Source organism: Rhinolophus sinicus, linkage group LG03, assembly GCF_036562045.2.
Source record: "Rhinolophus sinicus isolate RSC01 linkage group LG03, ASM3656204v1, whole genome shotgun sequence".
Lineage (NCBI taxonomy): Eukaryota > Metazoa > Chordata > Mammalia > Chiroptera > Rhinolophidae > Rhinolophus > Rhinolophus sinicus.
Window position 1 is genome coordinate 53386979 of NC_133753.1, and position 25431 is coordinate 53412409.

Consider the following 25431-nt stretch of genomic DNA (forward strand, 5'->3'; position numbering starts at 1 on the left):
GGTAAGTTTGCCTAAAATACAAGAATTTTTTACCTAATGGGCTTTAAATATTTTCCAGGAGAATTGATCATTCAAGCTTTTCTGAAATGTAGGGCTTTTTTTTTGGAAAAATTACAGAGCACTTTTTAAATTTATTTTTTGTCTTGCACTTTTTTTTGGTATTGTTTTACATTTATAGTGGCATGGTCCAAAAATGTACTGCTTTATTTAGTATATCTCACAGATAATGATAATACTTTATAGTCCATATTCTAATACTTCTTTTAGGTTGCTCTTATGTATTCCAGTTCTAAATATAATATGTTGGTAAATAATTCTGTTCAGCCTATCCATGCCTTAGAATTATACATTTGAGCTTTTTAAAGTCTGTATTAAAGAAACATTATACTGTAGTTGTCTTCACTTACATTTTCTGTTTAGAACTGCTTACTATATATAGGTCAGTGGTTCTCAAAATATGGTTCCATCAGAATACAAATGCTGTATTATAATCCAGTCTTTAAAAAAATAACTTTTTGCCCACATCTACTTCCAGCTATCGCCCTATTTCTCTGTGTAGTGTACAGCAAAACTACTCAAGTAGTTTCTACTTCTTCCATTCTTTCTTAAACCTGTTCCAATGAAGTTTTCCTCTCTGCCACCTCACTGAAACACTTCTTGTTGAAGTCAACAATGACTTCCATATTGCCTAATGAAACCCTCAGGTCTCAGTCCATGTGTTACCTCCCAAGATATTTTTACAGAGCTGGGCCTTTCCCTTTGAAACAAATTCTTTACTTGGCTTCCAGGTATTACTGTCTTCTAATTTCCACTTACTTCACTAACCAATCACTCCTTGATCTCATTGGTTTATTCCATCCATTCCCCTGACTTCTAAATGTTGGCGCTCCCTAGAGCTTAGTCCTTGGGTTTCTTTTCTACTTATACTTATCTGGTCTCATGATTTTAAATAATGTCTTTGTGTGGATGTTGTTTAAATGATTATATTCAATGTGGGCTTCTCCGAACTACAGACCAGATATTTAATTGCCTCACAACATTTGATTTTACTCAGATAGTCCCTTCACTTCCTTCAAGGGTTGGTCAAACAACACCTCATCAGAGACCTTCCCTGACGAACCTACCTAAATAACTCCTTACCCCAACACTATTTTATTTTATTTTTTCCCATGACTCTTATCACCTGGCATGTTATATACATAGACATATATAAACATTTACATGTAATATTTATACATATCTATATATAATATATAACAAGTACATACATGTTATATATAGACATTTACATGTAAATATACATGTATATGTATATAATTGTAAATATTTGTCTTTATGTGTATAACATGCATGTGTAACATGCAAACAAATACATATTTACAAATACTTACATTATATATCTGTAAATATGTATACATATTAATACATGTTTTTTGGTCTGTTTTCCCCTACTGGAATTTACTAGAATCCAAGCTCCATGAAGGCAGGCTCTTATTGCCTAGAATAGTCCCTGGACTTGAACAGGCCCTGAATGACTACATAATGGCATTCCAGACAATATGCTTGATTCCAAGATATTCATCTGGAGAATTTTAGCAATAACAACAAAACAAAAAAGGTTTAACCACCTGCCATAGTAATGAACATTAGGTTAATATCTAGATTTTACATATTAAAAATTGACTCCACTTACCACAAATCGAGCATCTACAGTGAAGGGGAAAATGATTTGTATAGTCTTTATGGAGAAAAGACTAATAAACTCAAATTCTATTGCATTATTTGCCTGGAAATCTTGTGCAGAGCCTTGATTTTTGCTGTTTTAGAGGAAGTGAACAAAGCTAATTTTCTTCTTTCTTGAGCCAATACCAAATATCAAATTTTGGGGTATTGGAAGAATCTCATGAGGCTGCAGTTGAGCTGTTTCTTCACATGAAGACATTTTTGCCAATAGAAGATCAAGGTTTTCTGATACCCTAGTGAATCACAAGATTATTCTTTCTAATTGATGTTAATATCCTGAACCTGAAACTAAAAGGGAAAAATAGGAACAGTGATGGTAACAGGTTTTCTTCTTTTTTTTTTTTTTGAAAAGAGAAAAATCCTCTTTGGATTTCTTTCGCTTAGCGAAAACAGGTCCTAATGTAGGTCTTCCATAAAAGTGATGCAAAGTTTTGGAAAGTGGGGAGTACTCTTTGCTTTACATCATTTTGGTTTATGAAAGGTTTCATGGGAACTCTACTTTTGGTTAGCAGGGGAAGCCTGTATCAAATTAATTGTATTTATAAAAGTATACCTCGCTCTCAGATCTTTGTACTTTTATAGATACTGTTTCTTTTGCCTGAACCAACCTTTCTTTTGATTTGGCTTTACCTTGTCCATGATGCTTCTTCTCGTCTCCTTGGTCTCCCTTTTGAGCTATTCTGTCTCTGTGTCTGAAAGACCTTTTGCATACATTACGTAAATTATCTCTCAATAATTTGCTAATCTCGTGCTCCCAAAATATTTTTATTGTTCACTGAAACAATAAGACTGTCTTTTATTTCTGTGTTCCATTTGCATATAGTATAGTGCCTGCCATTAGTAGGTGTTCAAGAAATATTTGCTAAATGAATGAATGAATAACAAGTCCTCTCTTCCACCAGCATGGCATTGGGAACTAACATTTCCCCAGGATCTAAGCCATAGTTGAAATAACAGAAAAGTGGGAAATTACTGGTCAGAGTCTTCCTAATTCATTTTTTTCTTAGAGCGCCTGTGTTCCTTTGTCTTGATAAATATACTCAACAGACAATTGAGATCATGAAAGTTTTTTTAGAGCTTTTGGAGTACAGGCACTAAAGCTAGGGTATACGAAAACACTTCTACCTTTTATTCTGCTGTTTTGAATAAAATAAAAACATTTAATAAAAACATTTTTATTAAAAAAGTCAGTCACTGTCATTCAGTTATCAGTTGAAATGCTTTATTTCTTGAAGATATTTTTTAAGTTAAAATTTTTTATATTCCAAATTAGATATTCCAGCCTTAGATTTAAAACTCATTTTTTTCTGAGTATAGTTTATCTTAAATATACAAGGGAATATCTTTTCATAGAGTGTGTTGAAAATTAGAAAAATCAAGGGTTCTGATTCTGTCAGGTGCGGTATTTAGATTATTATTTTGATAAAATCCAGTAGCTCTGAGATGGTTTGTAAATGCTTGCTCCTTTGGAGTGTAATTGCAGGGAAAAAACTGTGGCATAGGTAAAAATTCACCGTAAGTACTTGAATTTGTTTTATACATAATCATCTTAGGTTTTGATAGTGAAGTAGCTGTATGGAGTGTCTTTGGGTCCAACATACATGAAAACACAGGATTGCCAGGGTTCACACAAGGAGGCAGTTGTTCAGCTTTTATTTCTGTGTCTGAATTTGAAGCTGAAGTATTTTTCTTACCCTAAAATATAAACATATCAAAAGATTCTCAGTTATAAAATTCTGGAAAAAAAAACACTAAACTTAGCTTCAACCCTGTTTTACACCACTCACAAAAATTAACTTGAAATAAATTGAAGACTTAAATGTAAGACCTGACACTGCAAAACTCTTAGAAAGAAAAATTGGTAAAAAGCTCCTTGATATTGGTCTTGGAAATGATATTTGGGATATGACACCAAAAGTATATGCAACAACAAAAAAATAAACAATTGGGACTACATCAAACTAAAAAGCTTCTGCATAGCAAAAGAAACCATCAACAGACTGAAACAACCTACAGAATGGGAGAAAATTTTGCAAACCATATATCTGATACGGGGTTAATATTCAAGATATACAAGGAACTCATACAACTCAATAGCAAAAACACAATTTGATTAAAAAATCGGCAAAGGACCTGAATAGACATTTCCCCAAAGATATACAAATGGGAAACAGGTACATGAAAAGGTGCTCAACATCACCAATCATCAGGGAAATGCAAATCAAACCACAGTGAGATATTAGCTCACACCTGTTAGAACTGCTGTTATCAAAAAGTCCAGATATAACAAGTGTTAGGATGTGAAGGAAAGGGAACCCTTGTGCACTATTGGTGAGAATGTAAATTGGAGGTTCCTCAAAAAATTAAAAGTAGAACTACCATATGATCCAGCAATCCCAATCATGGATATACATCCGAAGGAAATGAAATGTCGGAGGAAAATTTTTGCTCTACCCTTCTAGGTTCTTTTGACTGGTCTAATCAAATTGACATGAGACAGATTAGTGGAGAGAAACTAAGTTTAGTAACATGTATACCTCCTGTATGTATGCGAGAGACCCAGGAAAAATGAGCAAATCTGAAATGGCAGAGGCCAACACCTTAAACAACATCACCAGCTAAAGATAAGAGATGTTGGGAGTGAGGAGTCAGGAGAGGGGAGGTTACCAGGAAAGCACAATAACCAAGCACAGTTGTTCCACAGATTGAAGTCCTAGCCTTCTCCATTGATTAGAGTTTCTAGAGATAAGGTCATCCTCCTAAAGTGAGGGAGACACCCTTACAAATGGAGATTTACCTCATACAGTTACATATAAAAATCTCTTACAAAAGAGTAACTTCTACTCAGTTTTTAGAACTTTTCCTAAGTCTGCAGTTTCTTAAAAATAATCAGCCTAAAATAATCCTTATGCCAAAGAGATATATTTTTGGATGGAAAATTTTGCTTCATTACAGAAATCACTATCTCAGCGAGATAATCTACATCCCCATGTTCATCACAGCATTATTTATAACAGCCTAGACACAGAAACAACCTGTGTTCATCAACAGATGAAGAAAATGTATATATACACAATACACAGAGAAAGACATACTGCCTAATCTCACATATATTTGGAATCTTTTTTTTTTTTTAAGCCAAACTCATTAAAACAGAGTAGAATATAGTTGCGAGGGGGGCTGGGCAGGGTGGGGTTGGGAGTGGGATTGATGGAGAGATGTTGATCAAAGGGTACAAATTTCCAGTTAAAAGGATAAGTTCAGGGGATCTAATGTCCAGCATGGTTAACTGTATATAATACAGTTAACAATACTGTATTATATACTTAAAAGTTGCTAAGAGAGTAGATTTTAAATATTGTCATAAAAAAATTGTAATTAGGTGATGGAGATATTAACCATATTGTAATAATTTCATAATATATTCATATGTCAAATCATAATGTACACCTTAAACTTATACAATTTTACATGTTTATGTGAATTATGTCTCAATAAAGCCGGGAAGGGAAAACAAAAAACTTAGCCCTGTCCACTCCACTTTTTTGGAAGTCCTGTTCTTTTGAGGTATTGAAGAGTAATTGTAGTAACGCAATGAAGGAACAAAAAAATTTATGAAAATATATAGGAGGTTCTAACCTAATGTGGGGGAGCTAAGGAAGGCCACTCCGGAGAAACGTCATTGAATTTAAGACTGTAAAGCAAGGAAGGAAAAAATAGAGGTGGGAACAAAGAAAAAGTGTGTCCAAAGTCAAATGAGTTGAGATGAGAATAGAGGGGCAGGTGCCAGATCCTGCAGGGTCTTCTTGACTATATTAAAAATTTGGATCTTTATGGTAAAAGCAAAGGGAAGTTACTGATGGATTTTAAGGAGAAGCATGTCATGATGTAACAATTTTTAGCATGATTACTCAGGCTGCTGTAGGGTCTTGAATGGATGTGGAAAGGAGCTACAGCAGGCCAGGTGATGCTGAAGCTTGGTCCCTAGATCAAACTGTGAATACAATAAGCCATCACTTAACGTTGTTGTTAGGTTCTTGGAACTTAAGTGAAACCAGTTCTACCATAGGCTAATTGATATAAACAACAGTTAAGTTTCTAGGGCATCTCATTAATGTTATCACAAACGATCTTATTCAAGGACCTGCTGTACTGGGCTACAAATTTGTTGTGAAAGACACGAGTTAAAGAAGCCTTTGGGAGGCAGGAGTGTGGGGATATGGAGACAGAGAAGGCCATATTGACACCTACATGTATTACACAAGAATATATCAAGCAGACTAATTTGGGAAATTTGTATTTGTATTCCCCCAACTGTGAGAGTTATAAAAGTACATGTTAGGTGTCACCAGTTCTGGGTTTTGATGTTGGCACTTATAATAGCTGTGTGATTTTGATGAAATTCTTTTACAAGGATTCAAGTTCCTTATCTATAAATGTGAAACAAAGGAGATGGATGAGATGGTTTTGTTTCCTAATCTGAGGACTCTCATGTCAGGGCTCTCCAAATATAGCAACAGTAACTAAGTGGTTTTCAGGTATTCAAAAAGCATAAAGGAAAGTGTGTATTTATTCACGATAGGGTACTAGTAATAAGACCCTTAATAAATGTACTCTGTGATGTCCATGTAGGCAAAAAGTTTTGGTAGTTTAAAAAAAAAACAAAAAAATTTGGCAAGTTCTAGAATACTTAAGATCTAAGTCCTTCTAAATCAGAAATTATATTATCTAAATAACTTCATGGTGGTTGTTAGGAGACTGAAACTAACTTTTTAAAGTTGAATAAGTAAAAGATTATTTATATGCATTTAAGTCCTTTGAAGACACTACAGCAGTGATTCATGAAGCTGAGACCCTTTTAAGATTTCTAAATCCTTAAAACTAGTAAGCATATAATCTCAGTTTCTCCAACTCTAAAATGGAGTTAAAGTGTTCACAGAGCTATTGTGTCAGGCTTGAGTTTCAAATTTGAGTCAAATTAGTTACGTTCCTTTTTAGCATAACCCAGCTCACCCTGAATTCCTGGGTTTATTCTACTTCATGTCTCAGCAAAGTTAAATTTCCCAATGTCAGGAACCTATTTGTTTTGAAAGCTTGAGTTCAAATTTACAAATGTTAAGTATTTAGTCCACTTTTTCTTTTTATTTGTTCAGATTTGAATGATTATCAATTGTTAGAGGAGTAGCACAAGGCCAGAACTGTGACCTAGGTTATTCCAGTCCTTTATCATTTCCTCTTTGCATATCATCTGTAAAATTGGTTTTAAAAAATCAGCCAGGCGGGAGGGCGGCTGTTGGATAGCTCAGTTGGTTAGAGCACGGTGCTCTTAACAACACGGTTTCCAGTTCGATCCCCACATAGGCCACTGTGAGGTGTGCCCTCCACAACTAGATTGAAACAACTACTTGACTTAGAGCTGATGGGTCCTGGAAAAGCACAAATAAATAAAAGTTAAAAAAAAAATTCAGTTAAAAAAAATAAAATCAGCCATAGTTTCTGTGCTTGTAGAGATAAAAGGAAAGAAATTTTTATGTAAACAATAAATTGCTGTATAAATGGAATCCTTTTTTACCATTTTTTTTCACAGGTTTACCTCAATGCATATGTATGCTCTTCCAGGATTCAGTGCTGAAATTTACAGGTTAATAACACTTTACATTCGTATACTACAGTTTACTAATACTCATTTAATACTCATATCAAGAGCACAGACGTTGGATAATAGCAAGTCACCAGAATCCTATGATATATCAAGAGGTCAGCTTTTCTCAAAATGTCTAGGTTTCCTCAGCACACAGAAGGCTTCTTGGGTGGAAGGTGGATGCCCTGTGACTTGTGGAAAAAAGTACCAACCCTAGTTTATTTTATGGAGCAACCAGTCAGGTTGCTCAGGGCAACCTCAGAGGACGCCCTTTCATTGAATCACCTTCTACTACTGGCTCTAAAACTCTGATGATCAGTTTGGTGCAAAATGTTATGCACAACCTATATCTAGTCAAAATAGAAGACAAATTAGCCGATAAACTTTGTTGGTATAATTTATACAACACAATCTGGAAGTGTCTACCTAATTTTAGATCTCCATGATAATTCACCAATGTTTATAGGCTTAGAAACAAAATACCTATTGCTTTTGGTTTACATCATAGGACCTCACTGCAGCTTCTTTATTTGGGTTTCACCCTCTTCAAATTTGATATTCTTATAATGTGGAGTTCAAACTAGATACAATTCAAAACAAAACAGCCTAATACAAAGAATAATAAAAGGATTATTTTAAGTTTTCTGCCAGTTACACCTGAGGCCAGCAACTGTTTTTTACTTAAGGATAAAAAGGTTAATTAAAATTGTAAATGTTCTTTTTAAATTGATGGTCTTAGAGTTAGCATGGGAAAGTCCCTTGAAAAGAATAAAAATCTACAAATAGATGGTATAAGCTTTTTTACTAATTTAATTTTCGGCTCTTCTAGAATTAGAGAAAGCCAGGCCATTTTGACTTTTCAAAGTCCTTCAGTATAAACGCACACAGATTTTTAAAAACAAAACAAAAGATAGTCATTGAAATAATAAAAATGCCCATTACAACAGTTGTAACTATATAATTTTCTTTTTGGGTGGTGTGTCATAGTTGACTTTAAATATAGTAACATCCAGTGCAAAAAATCCAAAAGTCTCATTTTGAGGCACCCTTTTGTTTCTGTTCGGGCCCACCATCCTTCTTGTTCATGTTTTTCTTAACTTGTTTTGATCACAATTGGTGGACAGAATTAAACTTTAAGTTTTTACTGTTTCCATCAACAGTAAGTATAAGTGTATTATATCCTTTTTAGCTCATATTCTTTTTTGAACAAGTCACAATGTAAAAAAAATGTAAAATTAACAAGGTCGTTTTTCTGTTGAAAGCCATCACCTCAGTTTGCAATGGGGTACGAGTTGTAGACCATCCCCAATCATCTTTACTATACCTTCAGAGGCGATTCTGGCTTAATGCAATACGCATTTGCATCTATGTAGCCCAGTGGCCTAGAATGGTGTTCTTTTTTGGGGGGTGGGGGTGGGGGTGGGGGTACGGGATGCCCCAAATTTAAAGCAAATAATACCAACATTCAAAAGCATCTAGCCCTCTGCCCAAACCCACCCAGTCGTACTCGGTCATTCTCGCTATCTTCTCTTTATTTTTTCGGCAAACGCAGTCTTTTCCCGCAGCAGATGGCAAGAAGGCCAGCGAGCGCCCCGGGGATGCAGCCTTTTTACTACACGCAATTAAAGCAGCAAAGAAGTGAACCGACGGAAGTGAACCGATCAATATGCATGAACTAATCCGCGTAATCTAGGGAGCAGTCCACCCGGGTGGAAACGCGAATCCTATCCAGTGGTTGTAGCAGTCCGTCTCCATAGCGACCAGCCGCGGCGCCTCTCCAGCGCTGGGGCCCGGATGTTGTGAGGCTTGCGGCCGCTTGGCCCAGCGGCCTGCAGCCTCTCCCCGACGGGTTGCGCTCCTTTTTGGGAGTCGTAGTTCTTCCCTCCGCTGCCTCTAAATATAAGGCGCAGGCGAGACTACGACTCCCAGCATGCGCTGCGGCGCGCCTAGGGCCGCCGCCTCGCGGCTGCGGATGCCTGGGAGCAGGTTGTTGTTTTTATGAGAAGCGTCACTGCGCTCGCAGCTGTGACTACCGCCACCACGACAGCCAGCGCAGTGGAGTGGAGGTTGAGCTGCCCCTTCAGGTACGGTCCTGGGCAGGTTTGGACCCCGGGAGGGGAGTCGCGGCCACCTGTCGGGGCCTTGGCTGGCACCGGCTGCTCAGCCGCCTGGCGGAGGCACTCGCAGGGTCTCGGCTGGGGCTGGGGCTGGGGCTGCTGGGGCTGGGGCTGCTGGGACCGGGGCTCGACTCGTGGCGTCTGGTGTGTGCAGCCGCAGGGGTGGCTTCCGAACGCGAGTCTGCAGCCACCGAGACGGAAGTCGGCTCCTGAGAAGTCCTGTCTCATGGTTCTGCAGCCTCCTACGCCACCTTGCAGACCCGAGCGGTGCGCCAGGGGAGTGGGGGAGCTGACGGCCCGGGGGACCCTCCTTCCTTCACTGGGCTGGCTTGAGGCTCTTCACGGTCTTGATGTTGAGAATCCATATGGTAAGATGTTAGTCCGTCACCCTGCCGGGTTTTCAGCTGGCCCAGCTTTTTCGGTGACCTTTTAGACCCGTGAAGCCGGGAATAGAAAGATTAAATATCAAATAATGCAGCAGAGATATCTGCTCGTACACCGGGCTGGTATTGATCAAATCCCACTCCATATCCTTTCTCCCCTCCACTGGCCTTCTGTAGCGCCAGTCTTCCTAATCGGTAAGTCCTCTGGAGTAGCTGTCCAGTGAGTGCCAGGTGTGCGTTACGCGTTTCCCTTGTTTAATGAATCCAACTCGGCCATTGAGCGCGCCAATTTTAATCAACTCAGCCAATTAAGGTACTTCGTTGAATGGGTGAAATTAGCACTGCTTTATTAAAAAACGGAATGCAACTTTCTGTAGCCAGAATAGGTAACTACTACTTTAGTACGGCGAATTTTAGGAGATGCGCGTCTTCCAGCAAGGGCACATCCCCTGGATAGTGTTTGAAATGTTACTATTAGCACATCGTATCTTTGATTTAAGGTTTCAGTCTTTTTAGGGCCCAAATTTCTCAGGAGAGTATATATCACACCTTGGACACTAATATGAATGGTTTAGTATTTTTTCCTGAGCTCTTGTCCTAAAGGGGAGGGAAAGAGAGGAAGTGGGGGTATTATTTTAATGCATTATTTTTAACCCTTTACCCTAAGGATGGTATTCTAATTAAAGAAGCCATTAAAAATCGTTCTCAAATAATGTTTAAGGGTGTGGGAAATATTAATTTTTAAATGAGAATGGGTAAGAAAATAGTGTGATTCTAACTTTTAAACTAAACTATAAAACTTAGAAGGAATTATATATCTTTGAAATAAGACTGAAAAGATAGTTATAGTTATAAAAGTGATTAGATGGTGAAACTACGAATGATTTTTTTTCTTTATACTTTGTTATTTTCCAAATTTTCTGTAGAAAAAAACTTAATTTAAAAAAGATCTAAGTGCAGCAATTCCAGGTATAAAAAGCAAATAAGCAACAACAAAAAACAGGCAGAGCCCCTGTTATTACATCCACTGACTATATGAATAACCAAGTTAAATGTAAATTAATTGTCCAGAAGGGACAAGAATTCATCATTTGTACTGGAGAGGTCAAAAAACCAGATATAACAATAAGTCTTAGCATTTGTACATCTCATCTGATTTTGATCTGTTTTTCACTTTGTATAGTAAAATCAAAGACAAAGTGCTGAGTCTTCAGTTAAGACTGTGCAATCTTGATTATTCCTGTAAATCCATCAGGTGACGAAATATGGGGATATTAATTTGAAAATAATATCCAGCAGAGTGGAAATAAGTTTAAGCAGTTATAAAATTGGGCATTTTAAGCTTGTTTTCATTGAATCACTTTGAGTACTGTTTTATATGTGTGATATTTTGGAGTACGTTAATTTTTGTTTTATTTCCTAGTATGGATATGTTAGATATAAATAGTAAGTAACATTTTTTTTTAGCCCACATTTTGTTTTCTGTGATACAGAAAGGGCCACGTTGTTTTTCTGTAGGAATATTTACGTATTTTTGCAATTACCAGTCTTGAAAAATTGGGGTTTACCTTTGCCCTAGGTGTCCATTAACTCTTAATAAAATACCCATTCTGAAGTTTTTGTTTTAAAGCTGTAGTATTTATACTTTTCTAGGTTATCTTTGGAGCTTTGCTTCTATCCCCAAATTTAAATTTTGTTTCAGTATTTTCCACCTTTTAATTTTGTGTATTTTGTGTTCTGTGTTGGCTTAATATCTTATTAGATATTTGGGTCCATTTATAGAGCATAAGAAATGTTCATAATTAATAAATCTGATTTACTAACTTGATCTGATTTACTAACCAGATTGTGTAATTCTTATCCAAATTAAATAAAGATTTTAAAAAATTAGGTGAGTATGAACTGTTAGAAGTAGCAGTTTCTGAACATGTAAAGAATATGACACAGCGGCAAGGCCTGTTAAGCCCAGGGTATTTTTAAACAGAAAATGCAGACTCATCTAACAATACAGAACTACTAGAGGCTGAATTGTTTTCATGTTCGTGTGTGGTTAAGGTGAGGAAATTGCCATATTGTAAGCGATAACTTAACATTTTCAAGGCTTTTTTTCCAAAGAGTTCTGCAGTTTTGACTAGATTAAAAGTTAAAAATTGAGTCGGTTTCAAAGATCATGTCTGATATATTGCACCAGATAAACTTGGAAAAAAAAATTTCAATTTGAGTTCTAAAATGAAATTTAGCCCTGTAATCTGGGGAGGATTGCAACTAACTGGTAAATTCCAGGATTTTTTTTTTTTTTTTTTAAGAGCGTTTGATGTGTGGAAACCTGTTTATAAAGGCCTATAGGGTTTTCTCAAGGAAATATTAGAAAATAGTAAAGTGAATTAAAAGATTTTCCTGTCATCACAGGAAGTGAAAAATCTAATTTTTCTTTAATACTTGTCTATAAATCACTATCCTAAAACCTTACTTCTGGTTCATATTGCCAGCAAGATGGAACATAAACAGAGCGTTGAGTTGGGAGTCAGGGTGTTAATTATGTTGAGCAAGTAATGTAATTTACGAGTCTCTATTTCCATTTGTGTTGTAAATAACCATTTGCTTTACTTCATGGGATATTTGTGATGATCAATCAGATATGAAAATGGTACCACTTTGTAAGTGGTAGAGTGTCTCATGCAAAGTATTATTGATCTGCTTAAGTAACATTCACTCATGCATAAAAACATACATTTGAAGTGTGATGACTTAATGTGATACATACTTTTCGACTGGGAAGTTGGATGAAGAAAAGTCAAATGGGATCTTCATTTGATTTTTTTGGTAGGTTTTTTTGTCTTTTTTTGGTTGAAGGAAACCTGGCCCCTCTGCTAACTGACTTAGCACTCTGCTGCCTTACAGGTCCTGAAACTGCAGTGTGCTTTTATGGTTGGGCTTAATTTTGGTTTTGATTTGTTTTAATCCCACATCTAAAGTATGAGGAAGATCATCAGTCTAACTTAATAGTAGAAAGTGGATGTTGTTTTTAATATTTTAAAATGGTGTTTGAAGTTGGTTTCATGAATAGGTCCTCTGAGACATACATTGCATGTATAAGCACTGGTCTTTCAGTGCAAAAAATAGTTTAGAGCTTAGACCCCTCCTTCTGGGGAAGTCAGTCCTGCCCGTTACATACAGTCTGGTTGGCATATAGAAAGAACATTCTCTAATTCTAAGTAAAAATTCTTTCAGAAACTTGTCAATAAATTCTGAGGCCTTTATGAGAGTAAATATAAATAAGTGAAACTAAAAGCAAAGACATGTAATTTATCATGGGTTGGTAAGACTGCTTATATGATTAATTGATAACTCAAATAACTACTAACATTTTTATCTACTAGAATGTAACAGTGGATATATATTTAATTATCTATTCTGTAATAAGGTGCATAGACTTTTTATTGGTTCAAGTATACAAAACAATGTAATACACATTTACACCCCTCACAAAGTGATAACTCCCCGCCCCCAAGGTATGCAAATTTTAAAAAGTTGAAAGCAAAATGAAAATGTATAAAATCCCTTTGTTTTCCATCTTTTTTCCCCAAATGAAAAAGTTGAAGACAGTTGTAAAAAAAAAAAAAAATTATGGTGAATTATCCTTTTGTGAAAAGTATGTTTAAAATAAAAAATACAGGTTATATGATGAATATATATATATATATATATATATATATATATATATATGTAATATATTTCTTTTTAACAAGTGAAAACATTATTTTAAAAAAATTGAGAACAGAAGAAAACAAAGAGCCAGAACCCAGTAATTTTACTTACTTATTCATAATGGGGGAAAGAGGGCCACCAGGGGCTTATAGTGCCCAAGTGAGGGCAGTACGGAGCTGAGTCAAGTTTATATATTTGTTGGCTTTTTCAGGTTTTCTGAAATTAAGATATAACAATCCCAGAAAGTCATTTTTCTCAGAATGAGAATACCTGGTGAAAGGAACATTTCCATACTAACAGGTATCTTAATTTTCCCATAGTATTTTGGATTCATATTGTTTATTCACTTTATTTCAAACTTTTTATCAAAGGTATGGCTTCTTTTAGATTGAGAAAAGGGGTTGCCTTTATCTTCAAATATGGTAGTAGTTGCTTTTGTTTCCCAATTTGAGGGATGTTGCATCATGGAAGGAACTAGTGAAGAAATTGTGTATTGACTCACGTCTTGCAGAATTTATTTTCCAGATCAAAACATTAATCTGTTGAATGTAACAGCATTGCTTGCTCTTTCTGGGCAGTGGATAAAGTGAAATTACTACTCCTGTTTAAGATTTTTTTCCAGATACCTATCTTTAATGATAGATTTCAGTGTTTTAAATGAACTTCCACTCCATTAGAACTAGAAGAGCCTGCGTATTATGGATCAGTTATCTTTGTATCCACTTACATGATGAGTATAACCAGGAAGGAGGACCATTATAGGACCCACAACTTGATGTCATAGTTACTGCACTGTGGGCTTATCAAAGCCCTGAGTTATGCTTTTTTCTACTGTCAGTTTTCCACAATAAACTTCTGATGCCTCAGACAGTAAACATTTTAATATGACTCCCTTAAACCCTTTAACTTGTCTTAAAGAAACTGGACATCGAGAAGATAATTGGATTTGTATCAGTCATTCACTGTACTTAAAATTGGGTTTGTTGGGTGGCCAGTTAGCTCAGTTGGTTAGAGCATGGTGCTAATAGCACCAAGGTTGCCGGTTCGATCTCTGCATGGGCCATTGTGACCTGCGCTCTCCTTAAAAATAAAATAAAATGAAAACAAAAAGACATTTTAAAAAAATGGGGTTTGTCTTTTCATTTTAAAAAATAACTTATTTTTTCTGCTGATTATAAAGGTAATAAATGACCGTTGAAAATTTAGCAGATACAGTAATTTTAGGCTTTTTAGATTTGAAAGATACTTTTTAAAATTTTAACATATTGCATATAGATTAATATAAATAGGGTTTTATTATACATATTTTCTGACTTGCTTTTTTCCACTTAATATATTATTTGTATCTTTCTATATCAAGACATGTTGATCTACTTAATTTTTTAATGGCTGCATTAATTATAGATATGTATTTTAATTTTAATAAATTCACTATTGGTAGGCATTTCACTCATTTTATATTATAAAAATTGTTCCATCAACCATTCTTATGTGTGTGTATATATTTTCATTCTCATGTGATACATTCCTAGCAATGAAATGGATAGTAAATGAAATGGAATTGGTAGGTCACAGGGTATCTGCCTGTAAAATTTGGTATTATTACAAAATTACTCAAAGGATAATAACAGTCTACATTTCCAATTTTACAGTGCCTATTTTCCCATCTCTTATCTAACCTACTAACCTCTTTAATCTTGGTTAGTCATTAAAATAACCTTTATAGAAAGGTTGAGCTTCTTTTCCTTATAAGCCATTTTTATATAAATTGCTTATGTTCCTTTTTTTTGCTCATGAGATGATCAGAAATTAAAGATGGTTGTTACTGTTACTCTCTTCATGAGACTGGAGAAATTGATACCCTCATGTTAGTAGGAGGCCTCCCCTAACCTTATTTAAATTATAATCCCTACCCCAGTCCCTGCGTTCAGTTTTTCCCCCCTTCTTTCTTTTTCTTCACAGCACTTGCCACCGCCTGGCTTACTACATATTCTGCTTGTTTGTATCACTGTCCCTTACAAGAATACACTCTTCAGGGGATGTCCCCCCACCCTGGTGCTGTATCCCTACTGCTTGGAATAGTTCATAGCACATATTAGATGTGCAATAAGTATATGTTGAATGAATGAATGAATGTAATGTTTATGTTTCAGATCAAGATAGGCTTATTTAAAAATATTTCTGTAGGGTTGTTATTGGAAAAAAAATAGAGTATAAAGGACATTTTAAAGTTTTCATTAGTTGGGATCTTGAATCCTCTTCAATTTCTCAAATAAAGTCTGGTTTTTTGACTTAAAGTAGGCATTTTCATATTGTTTTGAGGAGATGAACATTTGATAAGCATTATAGAAATAAGTTCTTGAAAACTATCCAAACTGACTCATCTTTGATCACATTTATGATACATCAGCACTTTTGGGACCTCTGCTGACAGCCCATTGGTTGGTTTACATTGGAATTATAGACATGTGGGAGAATAATGCCCCCATTCTTCTCCATCACGTCTAATTCTAGAAGATACAGTGATGGAAACCTTACTTTTCCATAGTAAAATGTAGTTAGGAATGATGAGAGGCACCATCATATGAGGTAATATTCACTCAGGTTGTATTTTATAGGTAAAATTAATGTTGCTGTGTTATTAGTTTTGACAACTGCCACCTCAAGTGTTTTAAAATTGTATCTTTGGCCCATGTGTTCCATGACTAAAGAGCTATAATAAAACTTCAAGGATTACAATAGGCTGCTGCTTTTTAAAAACCAGTTATATACATGTGTATATATGTAATGTATGTTTAATTTATATATTATATAGCTTTATATATGTATAATATTTTATTTCCTCTTATTAATACAACACATGTTAAATATTCCAAGATAAATGAATTTCTTTAGGTTTTCCTGGTTCTGCAGACAGTGTTTTTGTTAATCTCAATTGTCCTCTTCCTTCCCAAGAAGGAAGAAACAGCAATAATATGACTCATGTTGGTTTGTTTCCTTCAGGTACTTCATGCTTCCATCTCATGGCTGCCCCTAGTGTATGGTTTCGTTATTAGAATAAGCATTATTTAGGCAGGATCTGTAACAGTTCTCTGGAGCTATTGTGGAAGAGCTTATGTAATAAAAACATAATTCCGAACTTTGTTAAAAGATGCATTATTTACTCATTTGCCCACTATGGCTCCTTTTAGTCTACCTCATAAATGAATCAGTATTCAATCAGTGTCATACTGATTACAACCATGGTACACTTTAATACTCCTACAGAAACACACCATTAAAAAATAACTTTGAAAAATGTATTTATTAAATTCATGTTACTAAATAGTAATTTTCTCAACTGATGATTCTCATCCTAAAATAATACTCAAAAAATGTTTTTGAGAAAAAGAAATTTTGAAAAATTCCTTTAGCAGTTGCAACAAAAAGAATAAAATACCTAGGAATAAGCTTAACCAAGGATGTGAAGGACCTATACACTGAAAACTATAAGACATTTTTATTTTTATTTACTAAAAAAAAAATTTTTATTGGGGAATATTGGTGAACAGTGTGTGTTTCTCCAGAGCCCATCAGCTCCAAGTCGTCCTTCAATCTAGTTGTGGAGGGTGCAGCTCAGCTCCAAGTCCAGTTGCCGTTCTCAATCTTAGTTGCAGGGGGCACAGCCCACCATCCCATGCGGGAATTGAACTGGCAGTCTTGTTGAGAACTGGCGCTCTAATCAGCTGAGCCATCTGGCCGCCCCATCGGAACTCAGCAGCAGCTGGTTGTCTTCAATCTAGTTTTGGAGGGCTCAGCTCACTGGCCCATGTGGGTATTGAACCAGCAGCTCTGTTGTTCAGAGCTTGCGCTTTAACCAACTGAGCCATTCGGCCACCCATATAAGACATTTTTAAAAGAAATTGGAGAAGACACAAAGAAATGGAAAGACATTCTGTGTTCATGGCTTAGAAGAATCAACATAATTAAAATGGCCACATTACCCAAAGCAATGTACAGATTGAGTGCAATCCCCATAAGAATCCCAGTGGCATTTTTTAAAGAAATAGAAAAAAAAAAATCATCAGATTTGTATGGAATCACAAAAGACCCGGAATAACCAAAGCAATCCTAAGAAAAAAGAATAATGCTGGCAGTGTCACACTCCCTGACATCAGCTTGTACTACAGAGCAACAATAATCAAAATGGTATTGACAGAAAAACAGACACACAGAACAGTGGGATAGAATTGAAAACCCAGAAATAAACCCACATAAATATGGACAGATAATTTTCGGCAAAGGAGCCAAAAACATACAATGGAGAAAAGAAAGAGTCTTCAATAAATGGTGCTGGGAGAATTGGATAGCCACATGCAAAAGAATGAAAATAAACTGCTATCTGTCACCATGTACCAAAATTAACTCAAAATGGATCAAAGACCTAAACATAATACCTGAGATAATAAACTGCATAGAGGACAACATAGGTACTAAACTTATGGACCTTGGGTTCAAAGAGGAATTTATGAATTTGACCTCAAATGCAAGGGAAATAAAAGCTAAAATAAATGAATGGGAGTATATTAAACTAAAAAGCTTCTGCACAGCAAAAGAAATCATCAACAAAAAAAAGAGACAACCAACTGAATGGGAGAAGATACTTGCGAACACCTCCGATAAGGGGCTAATATCCAAAATACTCGTATATGAGGAACTCATATAATGCCAATAGATAAGAAAAGATGCACAACATCAGAGAAATGCAAATAAAAACCACAATAAATTATCACCTCACACTGGTTAGAATGGCTATCATCAACAAGTCAAATAAGTGTTGGAGAGGCTTTGGAGAAAAAGGAACCTCTCATACACTGTCGGTGGGAATGCAGATTGGTGCCACTATGGAAGGCAGTGTGGAGGTTCCTCAAAAAATTAAGAATAGAATTACTGTATGACACACCAATTCCTCTCCTGGGTATCTACTGAAAAATTTGAAAACATTTATCCATAAAGATACATGTACTCCCATGTTCATTGCAGCTTTATTTATGGTGGCCAAGACATGGAAACAACCAAAGTGTCGTGCAATAGATGATTGGATAAAGAAGATGTGGTATATATACACAATGGAATACTATTCTATCATAAGAAAAGATGAAATAGGACCATTTGTGACAACATGGATGGATCTTGAGATTATTATGCTAAGTGAAATAAGTCAGAAAAAGTCGAGAACCGTATGATTTCACTGATATGTGGGATATAAAACTGAAAGCAACAGAACAAATGAAAACTCATAGACACGGACAATAGCTTAGTGGTTACCAGAGGGTAAAGGGGGGAGGAGGGATAGTAGAAGTGGGGAAAGGGGGTTAAATATATGGTGATGGAGAACTGACTGGGTGGTGAACACACAATGTGATATAGAGATGATGTATTACAGAATTGTACACTTGAAACCTATGTAATTTTACTAACAATTGTCACCTCAATAAATTTTAATAAAAAATTTTTGAAAGTGAATTTTAATTTTATTTATAAATATTTATTTATTTATTTAATTCCCCTTACCTTCTCCTCCATCCTTTGGCAAGCATCATCTTGTTCTCTGTATTTATGGGTTTGTTTCTATTTTGATTTGTTTTGTGTTTTTTAGATTCCGCATGTAAGTGAAATCATACGTATTTGTCTTTCTTTGTCTGACTTATTTCACTTAGCATAATATTCTCTAGGTCCACCAATATTGTTGCAAATTACAAGATTTCAGTCTTTTATTGCTCAGTAATATTCTGTTGTGTGTATATGTGTGTGTGTTGGCGCATGCGTCTGCATATACCACATCATCGTTACCCATCTAATGGACACCTTGGTTGCTTCCATATCTTGGCTATTGTAAATACTGCAGTGAACTTAGGGGTGCATATATCTTTTCAATTTAGAGTTTTCTTTTCTTAGGATAAATATCCAGAAGTGGTATTTCTGGGTCATGTGGCAGCTCTATTTGTAGTTTTATGAGGAATCTTCATACTGTTTTTCCAAATTGACTGCATCAATTTACATTCCCACCAACAGTTGTACGAGGGCTTCTTTTCTCTACATCTTTGCCAGCATTTGTTATTTGTTGATTTTTTTGATGATAGCCATTTTAACAGGTGTGAAGTGCTGCCTTTGCTTTTGCTCTGTAATGCTTTTCCGTTCTCTCTTGAGAAATCCTTCAGTGTCATCATCATCATGTTCTTTTTCTTAGAATGAGGAACCAGAATTTATTTTATGTGATCCTGCAGTGTAAAGTTTTTAAATTTTGACAGCCAATTCAATTTTAAAATGTTCTGTCTAGCATGTGTGAGAAACATTGCAACTCATTTATAAAGCCTTTGACCATACTCCTTTCCTCCTGCAAAGTTAATTGCTCAGTCTTTGTGTAGTCCATATGTCAGCCCATAATTTTTAAATGTTATAAAACAGTTGAAATACAACTTGTAACATCAAAAAGTTTTTCAAAAACTCGTGAAAACTGGTTCAGTAAGAAATTGGGATTTATATAGTCAGTTTAATAAGGAATGCTGAAATAAAATTGCTAAGATAAATTGAAATAAAATTGGTTTATATCTTATAGGCTATTCAGAATGTAACCTTTGGGATAATCTCTACTGGACACAAACAAGTTATTTCACTGTCATATATATTTTTTTAAATGTTTGCCTTTAAATTTACAAACTGTCAGGACCCTAATCAGTTGTAAACAGGAAATCAAACAGATGACCTCAGATGGACTTACCAGAAAATGTTGCAGCATGACCTTAAAAGTCATACAATCTCTATGTCTTATTTTAGGTTTTGAGGAATTTATCTAAAACATGTTAATTTTTATGCTGTAGTGACTAACCATGTTTTTGTTTTTAAAATATTAATTTACAAGAGTTTCCAGAATCACTAGTGGAAGATTCAGATCTATATTTGTGCCCTGTTCTCATTTGAGCACCAGTTCCATATTAAATTGTCTGCAGTAGAATTCTGTTAGAACAACAATCATCAATTTGGACCTAGCGTGTTCACAATGTATGTGCAATAGTAGAAGTATTTATAAGACTTAAATGTATAGAACAAAGTCAGTAAGATACAATTCACTTTAGTGAGCTTGGTTTTGACATTTAAATAGGAGTTTCAGAAAGAAAGGGGAGAACAAATCAGGTAGAGTGTCAGATGTATGCTGGTTTAGGACTTAAGTCTACGTTATTGCCAGTGACCACAAGTTTCTAACCAACCTCTGGTATTTTTTCCCCCTCTGTTTTAATCCAACTGAAGTATTTCTGACGCGGTTATTTTCATAAAAATTGTTTGATAATGTTTTCTTCCCTGCTTGAAAATTTAAATTGCTTCCTGTTGCCAACACAGTAGACCTTTTGCTTTACCTGAGAGCTCTTCGACTCCCCATGCTTGGTTTCTTCAGCCATGCTTTTCACACCTTACATATTGTTCATTGAAAACAGGCTTTTACTCTTGCTGTCTGTTCCCCGTTTGCCATTCTCTGAACTCTTGGCTTCCCCACACAGTTAAATTGGGTTTTCCTTTCCCTTAAGTTCTGCCTGGTCAAGTCCTACATTTTCTTCAGACCCAGCGTTATTCTGAATCATTCGAACAATATGTCTGTCTTGACTATTCCAGCTCAAGAGGATCTCCTTGTCTTAAAAGTTTGGTTGTATTTGTTCACATGGGTATGCAATCATTTCCTCTATGGTAAATCCATGGGTGGTTGTATCAGTTTCACCGGGAAGATAGTAAGGCACTTTTCATTATTGGGTCACATACAGTGCTTCCTATAGGATTTTAACAAATATGTCCCATCTGTCAATATGTTTTTGTATTTGTAGACCTGAAAAATGTCTGAAAACTCCAGTGACAGTGAATCATCTTGTGGTTGGACTGTCATCAATCATGAGGTATGCTATTTAATACTTTTTATAAGGCCATTTGTAATACAATTGTTAGCAGTGATGCAAACGGGGTTCTTTGAAGGCCAATTTTTTTCTACATTTAAGCATAAGGTTCCATTGTCTATGGTTTGGACCCCCCCACACACACACATTACACTTCATTGCTAAAATCTCTCCATGAGCCAGCATCTTCTACATTATTTGTTGTACATGGCTTTCCTCAGCTTTTAGACAGTAGGTGAATATTTACTGAGGGTTTATTATTGGTCAGGCCCTGAGCTCTATCTACATTCTCATATAATTTTAAACAACCCTCTGGTATAGACTGTTTTCATTCCCATTTCATAGTTAAAAAAAATTAAAGCTTAGAGAGGTTAAGTAATTTGGCCAAGATATGGTAAGTAGATAAACAGAACAGAAAGGAGCATGGAGAACCTGTAGTTCCACTTAATGATATGTATTAGTAGAACTTGACAGGAAAAGTACTATGGCTAGAATTCTCACAAAATGAATTTTATTATAGAAGTATGATGTTACACATTAATACCTAATAAACATTAATTTATTTTCTCACATTGGTAATATATGTCCATTATAGACAAATTGTAAAATACTGATGAATTAGAAGGAATAAGATAAAAATCATTTATATTCAAAGTTTTAATGGATTTATCTATATTTTTCCTGTTTGTTTTTAGGATCTCTCAAGCCTCACTTATTTTCCTTCATTAATAAAGATTTCAAATGGTATTTTTTACAATTATTTTGATAATTTAAGATGTAGATAGTTGGTTTAGTCACATCTAGAAAACATTAACAGCAACAAAAAAAATGATTGCTTTTTCCAAAAGAAAGTTTTAAAATTTAATAGCAGCTGTATCAGTTGAGTTTGAGGTAGTTTCTTGCTTTCTTTCTTTTTTCTTTTTTTGAGGTAGTTTCTTTTTTTTAATGAGTGACTTTTCTATTTTTAACCTGTTTTCTACAAAACTTAGATCAACTCCCATAGCAACAACTTCTCCTTCAAGGATAATGAACTAGGAGCAAGGCAGCTGTGGGAATCCTATCTGTGAGGGTAGTGTGAAGCAAGGCAGCAAACCCCTCTGGTACTTAGTTAGCCATGTGTGTCATTAGGGCATTGTGTATTAGAGATATCTCATCACAGAGTCGATTATATCTGTAATTTTATCCCTCTTCCCTCCATGTCTAGAGTAGTTACCAAGTTCTACTCTTTCTGGCTAGTGTCTCTCACATGTATTTCCTTTTCCTTTCCCCCCGTTCTGATACAGGTCAGAACTGGTCTCCTCTGAAAGCCCCAATCCATCCCTAACCTTGCCTGTGTTTCTACCATTCTCCTGCCACTTTAGGCAACCCCAAAGACTCAGACCTTTTGAAGGTCTGAGTCTTCTGAGTTATCAGGAGAGCTCAGACCTTTTGACTTCATGAATCAGTAAACTATAGGAAAAAGTGAGGGAGTAGCATGGGGAGAGGCAGAGTCAACTTAGTAGTTAACCTTGTTTTGCTAATTAAGGCACAAGGAAAAAAAAATGCCTCAAAATTCACTGTTTTATTAAAAAAAGACAGACATCAAAGTAAGGAGTACAAGCTTGGAAGAATAATGAATAATGTAAAATTTTATAAGGAAAGTTTACTCTTTTAATCTAATGGGTTCATTTTAAACGTTGCCCTTAGTTTTTTTAGTTATACATTGCTGTAAATAAGTAGTTATTTGCATGTGACTTTCTCTGAATATACTGTAAATTTGAATTTTGGATTTGAATTTTTTTATACCCCATAATATCAAAGTGCCCTACCTAGAGTAGTTCCATAAATGTTGAATAGAAGCAAATTAATAGAAATAGCTAAATTTAGAAATTTATTCTCTGGGATTCAAATTTATTGCTTGGGTTTATAAAATTAAGTAGAGCATTCGACTTTTGGGCTGACTTACCTCTTTTTGAATCTAAACCTGTGGCTGCATTCTGCTATTTCCCTTCATAGGCCTTTATGGACTAAATTGAACAAAAGGTAGTCAGATTAGATACTGTTCTCTTTGGAATGTGGTAGCATTTGGGACTTTTAACAATGGAAGCATCTACTTGTCAGTCAAATTCTGCCTTGAGCAGCTGACAAATAACCGATTTTCACTTTTCCCTAGGGGTCTGATATAGAGATGGTGAATTCTGAACATGGTACAGCCAGTGACAGCTGTGAGCTCACCCCAGAGTATTCATCATTAGAGCAAGATGAGTTACAAGTATTGCAGGTAGAGCAAGGAGGTAAGATGTTTAAAAAGTCTGATTTGTTTGTTTATTTTTAATTTACTTAATAGGATGTGTGAGGGACAGTATGAATCTTGCCTTCTTTGTAGGTTAGCAGCTTTTCTGGCTAATATAGATGATCAGTTTACTGAAGGACTAGAATTTTAGTATGGATTAGGGGTCAGGCCTATAGAGCCCAGTGGTATCAACCTGCCCAGGGGTTTATTTGCTGCTCTAGTACATATTTGGGCCTCCAGGTAACTTTTGATATTACACATGTAACCAATAGCTAAGTATTATTAATCTTGATTAAGACTAGTGATGTACAAAATTATTAAATCATCACAAGGGATTTACTAAACTTTTCCAGATATCACACTTTGGTTAGAGGTGGTAAGTGGTATTTAATTACTGTATTGCATGTTATGTATAATCCCACTTCCTGTGGGATTTGATGTCCATATTAATTATATAGAGAAATATGACACCCAAGTAATTAATGCATACATTTATCTTCATACTTAAATTACTTAAACTTTTTAAAAAATTACTAAAAATGTACACAGAATATTTCCCCTTCAGGAGAGTAAAGCAGAGGTGTCAAGGCTAGAAATATAATAGTTCATACCTGTTAATCTTGGTTTTGGCCTATGTGATTACTAATCTTGATTACTAATCTCATTTGAATAGTGTTTGTCATCTTTGGTGGGTCATAAATCTCTGAGAACCTGAAAGCTAGGGATTGTCTCTCCCAAGAAATGCATGTACTCATGTATATTAAAAATTTCCATATTTCCTCAGGAGTCCTTGGACCCATCTCTACTTTGTTGAGGAATTTTATCTCCAAATTAATATTCTGTTAGAGACTATATAACACAAAAATAGTCAGGTTTTTTTTCTTTTTTTTTGAAGGGGTTACATTGTATGAAAAAGACACATTCATGATAGAAGAAAAAAAATTTTAAGCCACCTATAATTTATTTTTGTTTGAGATAATTTCTGTAAACATTTGGTATATGTTCTTTGTTATGTTTACATTTATATGTTTATTATATATTTTAATATTTTTAACTTCAGTTAATATTTTGTAGCCTTTTGCATTAAAATACAATATTATAAACTTTTGTTTATACCTTTTTTTTGAGGAGTTTTTTATAAAATATATCTGCTGTAGTGACATCTTGTTTTTCAGTATTCAAGTTCTTATTTTCTATAGTCTATTTTTTATTGTAAAGAATTTATAATTTGAAGCCATAGTTTTGATTCTTGTGTTACCAGGCATCGACAGTCATTAGAATAGTGTACCTTTAGTTTGAATAAACTTTAAGAATGCAGGAAATGTGCCATTAAATACAAGAATCGATTTTCCATATTAACACCTATTAACACCCACTGACAGCTTTTTATAAACACCTTGGATTAAGTGCTTTTGGTATTGTAAAGTAGAGATTATGTTTATGTTGAGATTGTATTTTTATAGATCTTAAATGAGTTCAGTTCAGTGTTTAAAATTATCCCCTAATAATTTCAAGTATTGAAATAATTATATTTGAAATACAGAGATATTTTTAGCCACAGAAGAGTGACTGTTGTAATTATATGTGTCATTAGATTAAATCCACTTAAAAAAATCAGGAATACATTTTATGTACGCAGATTATTATA

The 25431-nt window shown here is 35.1% G+C and overlaps 2 protein-coding genes across 6 annotated transcripts in view; one reads left to right on the forward strand and one right to left on the reverse strand.

Annotated features, from left to right (window-relative positions):
* Positions 1–2512: 2512 nt before the first annotated feature.
* Positions 2513–9289, reverse strand: PIERCE2 (piercer of microtubule wall 2). Its single transcript, XM_019732214.2, has 2 exons — positions 8882–9289; positions 2513–3438 (listed from the first exon to the last, which is right to left on the reverse strand). Exons 1-2 carry the CDS (start codon positions 8897–8899, stop codon positions 3091–3093), a joined length of 366 nt encoding a protein of 121 aa, XP_019587773.2. The 5' UTR covers positions 8900–9289; the 3' UTR covers positions 2513–3090.
* A 19-nt stretch (positions 9290–9308) lies between these two features.
* The window catches only part of CCPG1 (cell cycle progression 1), a 33878-nt gene continuing 17755 nt past the window's right edge, over positions 9309–25431 (forward strand). Inside the window, exons 1-4 of one of the 5 annotated variants that reach the window (XM_074327717.1) lie at positions 9309–9468; positions 9740–9869; positions 21446–21514; positions 23664–23784. In XM_074327717.1, coding sequence (XP_074183818.1) covers positions 21455–21514; positions 23664–23784 — 181 coding nt within the window. In that variant the 5' untranslated portion in view covers positions 9309–9468; positions 9740–9869; positions 21446–21454. Of the gene's footprint in view, positions 9469–9739; positions 9870–13803; positions 13893–21445; positions 21515–23663; positions 23785–25431 lie in introns of all 5 variants that reach the window. The other 4 variants (XM_074327716.1, XM_074327718.1, XM_019732271.2 and 1 more) reach the window with 4 other exon arrangements.